At 52.9% G+C, this 6,645-nt stretch overlaps 3 protein-coding genes across 3 annotated transcripts; all 3 read right to left on the bottom strand.

Annotated features, from left to right (window-relative positions):
* Window positions 1-697: 697 nt before the first annotated feature.
* CGCA056_v008433 (uncharacterized protein) lies at window positions 698-1,227 on the bottom strand (the record flags this gene model as incomplete). The annotated part of the gene is made up of 2 exons (XM_037323680.1): window positions 698-717; window positions 777-1,227. 2 exons carry the CDS (start codon window positions 1,225-1,227, stop codon window positions 698-700), a joined length of 471 nt encoding a protein of 156 aa, XP_037178418.1.
* An 89-nt stretch (window positions 1,228-1,316) lies between these two features.
* On the bottom strand, window positions 1,317-1,579 carry CGCA056_v008432 (uncharacterized protein; the record flags this gene model as incomplete). The annotated part of the gene is made up of 2 exons (XM_037323679.1): window positions 1,317-1,370; window positions 1,427-1,579. 2 exons carry the CDS (start codon window positions 1,577-1,579, stop codon window positions 1,317-1,319), a joined length of 207 nt encoding a protein of 68 aa, XP_037178415.1.
* A 2,899-nt stretch (window positions 1,580-4,478) lies between these two features.
* On the bottom strand, window positions 4,479-5,316 carry CGCA056_v008431 (uncharacterized protein; the record flags this gene model as incomplete). The annotated part of the gene is made up of 2 exons (XM_037323678.1): window positions 4,479-4,501; window positions 4,557-5,316. 2 exons carry the CDS (start codon window positions 5,314-5,316, stop codon window positions 4,479-4,481), a joined length of 783 nt encoding a protein of 260 aa, XP_037178423.1.
* Between the last annotated feature and the right edge of the window lie 1,329 nt (window positions 5,317-6,645).

The raw sequence follows: 6,645 nt of genomic DNA, 5'->3' as shown, positions 1-6,645 counted from the left end.
TCTCGTCTCTTTCAGTGATCATGAGAAAGGATGACTGCACTCTCGCCTGCTTCATCCTGAAATTGACTGATATGGCAAAACAGCTGCCCCTGACCCTAGCAAGTTCGTCATGCTGAGTTCAACCTATAGCTGACATGAGGTGACAATATCCCATAAATATTCGTGATGGCTGAACAATAACGGGCTTGGTCAATAAATCAGTAATGTGGACACGAACAGACAGGGCTTCTTACAACGTATATCCCCCAGAGGGCAGAAGGTAGGCACTACAAGGCGAGACGGTAGGCTCATTCGACAAAACACTGTTATTCGTGAGTGAAGCATGGCTATTCGAGAAGGCAGACCCGGCTAGAGAAGATGATAGGATATTCTCAGATCTGCAGGTTGAGCATTCGGGTTGGCCCCAAACAGAAATTGTAACAAGGATTCCAGCTGCATCACACCGAAAGCAACAAAGTGTCATATCGTCAATATCATTCCTTAGTACCTGATCCATCCTTCCATGTCGTTCTAGTATGACCCATGCCCGATCGCCGGTTGTAGACTTTAGAGAACCAGACCTCGATGAAAATAACAAAGAAGAAAACATCAGCATGCTCTGATCAAACATCAATCCGTATACCAAAGATACCCTCGCCTTCTATGTCCGCGAATGGCGTTCAAGTGATGCTAGACATCATAAGAAGCCATTACCAGCTTACTCCTTGGCGATGATGACTGAAGAAAGAGTTAGCATCGCAGACTTGCCAATCGTACGAAAGGGGGAGATGACTTACCAGCAGATTGCTGAACGATCTGCGTGATCTGGGGAATCAGGGCCTGGTCAATGAACTGGCCCAGGTTGACCTGGCCAATGCCGTTGATGAGGCCGAGGTTGAGACCACCAAAGTTGAGGTTGGCCAGGTTCACATTGCCGAAGACGCCTTGCTGCTGGATGGCGAGGATGGTCGACAGCTGCTGAAGCTGGAGGAGGGCGTTGAGGTCAAAGTTCTGGGCGCCAAAGAGGTTCTGGAAAGCCAGGACGTTAAGGTTGTTGGCCTGGCCGAGCTGGCCGAGACCCTGGAGGTTGAGGCCGTTCAGGGCGAGGAGGTAGTTGAGGTCGAGGTTCCTGAAGCCCTGTAGGTTGTTCAACTGGGAGAGGTCCACGTTGGCGCGGGGCTCGTTAGTTGTGGGGGCGGCGGCGGCGAAGGCGGCGAAGGCCGAGACGAAGACGGTGGAGAAACGCATCTTGATGTTTGGTGGGTTGGGTACACGGGTTGAGTGTGGTTGATTAAAAGTTATTAATATCAAAGTGAGCACAGCTCTGAGTAGTTCCTTTAAGGAGTGATTTTGGCGGGCTTGAAAGGAGCGAAGTGAAAACACGAGCACAGCTGGTAACCAAGTTAGTCTTGAGGATCTCCGCGAGTGTAGACATATGCGATCTTACCTCTGTAGATAATGAATGAATGGGAATGAAGGAATCGGACCGGATGATTGACTTGATTGGGTGTGAGAGAATGGGGAAAAAGAACGCTTGATACGGCGGACACGGGGAAACATTATATACATGAAGATTATGAGGCGGCGATGCCAAGCTCATGGCACTTGCGCCATGCGCCGAGAGGGCATAGGAAGTTTGGACCGTTGCCAAGGACGATTAAGGTGAGATCTGCGCTCGGAAGAGTTGAGAAAGAGTCACCCGGTGCGTATCAGAAACCGAGTGTTGCTGGGACGGAAGAGTGTTGGATCAAACAAGTTGGCAGGGGAGGTTGAGGGCCAGGGGTCAGGAGATGCATGCATGGCAGGGGCAAAGTTTCTTCGGATGAGCCAAGCGAGAGAACGGCTGGGGTCGGGGATTTGAGATTGGGTATAGGAAAATCAAAGCCACCAAGATGAATTATGCGAGCGAACACACGCGTGTTTGTCTACAGAATAGCTCATCACCTTGCAGTATGCAGAATGATGTTACTGTTCGAGTGATCCGAAGGGTTGAGCCAGTAGGCTGGCACTCTTTTGGCCACGCCGGCCTCGCTGTTGTCCGAACCAAAGAAAAGGATGTTGGCGAGGGGATCAAGGGGAAGAAGGAATCATACCTGCACAGGTCACACGCCTCACTTGGCAGATAGCTGAGGCCCAAATAACCTTACTTGATGGGGCCTGCGGCTACTTGGCCGACATCAAACTTTAGGAGGGGGTTGGGTAAGTGCTCGAGGAAGAGCATCACGCCGGAAGCTGACGAGGCTTTGGGGAATCTCCAAGCCGGCAGATGGTCCTTCCAGTCTATCATTGTCCCGACCAAAGGCAATGGAACGATGTCAGGATCTGCGACTAGGAAATCGAGGAAGAGCTGCTTCCGTGGATTCGGCGAAAATGCCACCGCAGAACTAGGGCGGTGTCGACATCGGATGAGAAGAACCGTGGTCGATTGTCATCTTGTCGCTCCCGCCAGCTCCAACACACCCAGAGTTTCAAGCAAGAGCTGTTGCCGCTAACAGCCTGTTCGTTCCACCCGACCGACCTTGCACGATATGGCAACGTATCACCATGCTAACCCATGATCAACAATAAGAGGCAAAGATAGATCCGATGTTCACCAAGAGTCAGTCTAACAGCCAACAAAGGCAGCGAATTGCAGGATAGTTCTAAAAATCAAGCTTATCGTCTTTCACGGCCTCTGGCACCGCTGAAGAAAATGCCCAGGGTCAGCCTTGGTCCCCGAGATAATGCTCCACCCACGCTGGAGTAGGTTATCGCGCAAAGCTCCGAGTACGAGGGGGTCGCGAGAAAGAAAGAAAATGTTTGCTAGTTGGATTCAACGCGGCCTGTTGATGTGTGGTGGAATTAGGGTAACGCAAGGACGCTGCAGCCAGCTGCATGGCTATCCCAGCTAAGCGTATGGACTTGGGACGGTGCTGAGATGCCAGGAGTGTCATCCGAAGACTGAAGGGAACGATATGCAACTTGCGGTCGGATGACATAGGGCCGGATTCGAGCCCATTGCAACTCAAGTCTTCTGACAGCCATGGACGGGATGAAGTAGAGTAGAGTTGGTGCGTGAGTGACGGCGTCACATCGTCCTGATGGGCTGGCTGCCCAGCCGGCGAAGCGGCGTTCAGAAGGCTCGGGATGTCAGACCGAGACCGTGGCTTGTCAATTGCACCTTGGTGTTATAGGAGAGCAGGGCCGATGATTGGGTGTTTCCATCCAAGGAAGGACACTGGAGCAGATGAGCGATGGAGAAGACCCGTGGAGGGAACATGAGATGGGAGAGGAGAGGAGAGACGTGGACCCATGCAGCGGACGTCAGAGCGGCTCAACTAAGGTTTAGTGGCAAGGTTAGCCTCAGCAAGTGGAGCATCTGTCAACTTTTGGACCCCAAGGCGGCCCCTGCGTCCGATTCAGCGCCCCGCCATTGGTCCGTCGACCCCCGCATTCCGGTCGTCTCCTAGCGGCCCGGGCGCAAGTTGCAACGGTCTGCCACCGGGAACTGTCAGTTGCTGTCATGCCAGGCCCCTGTTCGCGTGCGATCTCCATCTACAAATGTCACAGGTGCCCGTCGATGAGGCACATGCACCTCTCAACGCATTGAGCGATTGATGATAGCGCGGCCTGCCCACGTCACCCTCTCCTCCAGCCCCTTCTTCCATCTCATGTCTTGACGGCTCGGCTCTTGGGCAATTCCGTGGAGATGAGGATGCATTCGCGTTTGGCCAATGCATTTCGCTACCAAACTTTGCTATCATTGAAGCCTCCAGAGGGAGGGAGGAGAGATGATATCACGCCGACAAGTAAGAGACTTGGATTATCTTATCCACTCCGACATCGTCTGTCCAGAGTAATCGGTCAAGTTCTCTTTACCATTGTATTCTTTGTGGTTTGAGGTAGAAGAGTGCAAAGGCAGACAGAATGTTGGAACTGGATGAAGGCTTCCACGATTCGATAGGAAGCAGAATGGTGCATGCATGTGGCATAAGTCAGTGGAAAAGTATTTCTTTACCTTTTGCACACGTGCTGTTCTTTGCGAAGTAGACAATAAGCTTAAAAGTTGTGATGGTGCCAAGAGTCCGGGCTTTTACCAGGATCCCTTGACTGAAACCACGAACCGCCCCCAGGATCAACAGGACTCGAGACAATTTTTCTTTCTTGATACGTCGAAGTCATAATATTTTGGTAGATGTATGTTTGTATAAAACACATTAAGTACATGCAGACCCCTGTCTTCCAAGACAGCCTTTTGGTAATGCACCGCGACCCAATCCGGATTCCTGAGGAACCCTTTTCCCAACTCTAAGCTCGTCGCCCCTGGCATGACCCGGGCCTCATAGCAACGGCACTTTATTGCTCCATATCAACACGCCATGCGGCGCTGGTATCCTCGAGTCATGCTTGTGCGAGGTTTCTGTGATGCGGCAGCAATTCTGGCGAAGTGCTCATTCACAACCAGACAGAAGGCAGGTCCACTGCGACTCGTCCAGTGATTGACAGCTTTGAGGGCTCATCTACTGCTTGCCGCCACTCATGCCTGAAATAGAGAGTTAGCGTCGTGAATACAACATCGAAATCTCAAGTTCACTCACCAATCTGGATGCCGTTGACGACAATGCCCTGCTGCATCAAGCCAACAAGCTGAACGGGCTGGATGAGACCAACGGAAGTCAGTTGAGCAAGTTGTTGGAGCTGAGCGAGCATGATGAGCTGCTGCTGGGCCTGGAGCTGAGCGAGAGCGTTGACGTTGACAACATTGTTGAGACCCATGGCGGCCAGGAGAAGCTGGATGTTCTGAAGGACCTGAGCATTATTGTTGTTGTTGTTCTTGTTGTTGTTGTTGTTGTTGCCTCGGTTGTTGCCCCTCTGAGCCTCCTTCTGGGCCTCCTCGGCCTTCTTTGCTGCCTCCTTAGCAGCATCCTTCTGGGCCTTCTCGGCCTCCTGCTTGGCCTTGTCAGCCTTGGCAGCGTCCTCCTTCTGCTTAGCGGCCTCCTCCTGGGCCTTCTTGGCGGCTTCTTCTTGCGCCTTCTTGGCCGCCTCCTCTTCGGCCTTCTTCTTCTCCTCCTCGGCGGCAGCGTCGCCACCCGCAGCGGGAGGCGCAGCAGCAGGAGGAGTAGTAGCCTGAGGAGGAGCAGCTTCAGCAGGAGGAGCAGAGGCCTTGGGAGCCTCAGCAGCAGGTGCCTCAGCAGCGGGAGCAGCGGGAGCGGCAGGGGCAGCAGGAGCGGCAGGGGCAGCAGGAGCGGCAGGAGCAGCGGCCTCCTCGCGGATGGCAACACCCCGAGCATCCAGCTTGGGAATGCTCAGACCCGACACCAGGCCGGTGGCAATGAGAAGAATCATGGAAGACCTCATTTTGAAAAGACTGTTGAGAATGGAAGAACGAGAAACTGTCTCGTCAGATCAGGTCTTCGGAGTTAACGGATAGGGGCGACTTACGGTGGGTATCAAGGAACGACGGAGAAGCGTGGAATGAATGAAAACAGAGCACAGCTGCTTGAGATTAGTCGTCAAACTCTGTTCGCCGGGGAGAAGCTGCTTACCTCTTGAGAGAATAGAATAGAAAGATGGGGTAAAGACACTGTCCTGAAGAGAAGGGATGAAGAACAAAAAACCATCTCATTGAGAAAGACGATGGCTATTTAAGTTCTGCTTGTTCTGGACAAGACATTAAGCATAAGTTCTCGAGTGGAGCTCATCCGTTATCGAGTAACCTCTCACGGACCAAACATGGCGCTTCAGATGGCATCCATCAGGCCCATGAGACATTCCATCAGGATCACCAGTTTGCGTAACGTGCCAATGGGCTGTGGCGTCTACCTCCCAACTCTCGAAGCAGCATCCGTCCCCACAAAGCAGGGCGGAAGAAGATGGGTTGAGTAAAGCCGGTCTCAGTCGTCCCCGTCAAGAAACAGATGGCACCCGTCAACCTAACTCCCGGCCGCTCCCCCAGCTCCAGTCGTTGCTCACGATTCGTCGCTCGGCTGTTTCGACTCATCTGAGCCGTTCTTGGCGGCTGGGACATCAGACCGCTTGCACTCCCAGCAGTATTTCTCCGCGCGATGAGCTAAAGTCAACCTTGATATCCATAATGTTATTGACGACCCTGGTCGTCGGGTCTGCTCGACGATGGCTGCGCTCAGCATGCCAAGGCGTGCATCAGGGGCACCCTGTGTCAGAGAATGTTAGCAGATGTTAGAGGTTAGTGCGGTGACATGCTGCGGGTCTTAGCAGCAGAGATCGCTACCCAAGTCCTTCTGACGTCTCATCCTCCACGATCGCCCGGACTACCACGGAAGACACTGGTGCCGCGAAAAATTCGAAAATCACGACTGAGAAAACCAGATTGCAGCTGGCTGCATTGTTCACATCTCTTCTCGCGCTTCCCGGGAGATCATGCGCGATCAGGTCCACGGCAGTTGAAAATAGCGACGTGAACAGGAAGATGGCGTCTAGAGCAAACGGGGGATCCTTGAAGATGTGCACCGATCATGAAATGCCTGGAAAACACGCAGAATGGCTGTCGACGGAGACTGTAGAGTTTTCAGAGAAGGCAGCACAACCGTATTCGTAGGCCAACATGTCTAATGCTGCCGACCTCGATTTTGGGTTTGCGATCCGTCGGATTGCAGGCCCTTGCTTCACAAGGATCGAAGACCCGATGTGACGTGCTGCAAGGGCGGA

This window comes from Colletotrichum aenigma (assembly GCF_013390185.1).
Source record: "Colletotrichum aenigma strain Cg56 chromosome Unknown KSG_Cg56_contig05, whole genome shotgun sequence".
Classification (NCBI taxonomy): domain Eukaryota; kingdom Fungi; phylum Ascomycota; class Sordariomycetes; order Glomerellales; family Glomerellaceae; genus Colletotrichum; species Colletotrichum aenigma.
The sequence above is the reverse complement of the archived record's forward strand: the minus strand, read 5'-3'. Positions and strand labels throughout refer to the sequence as shown.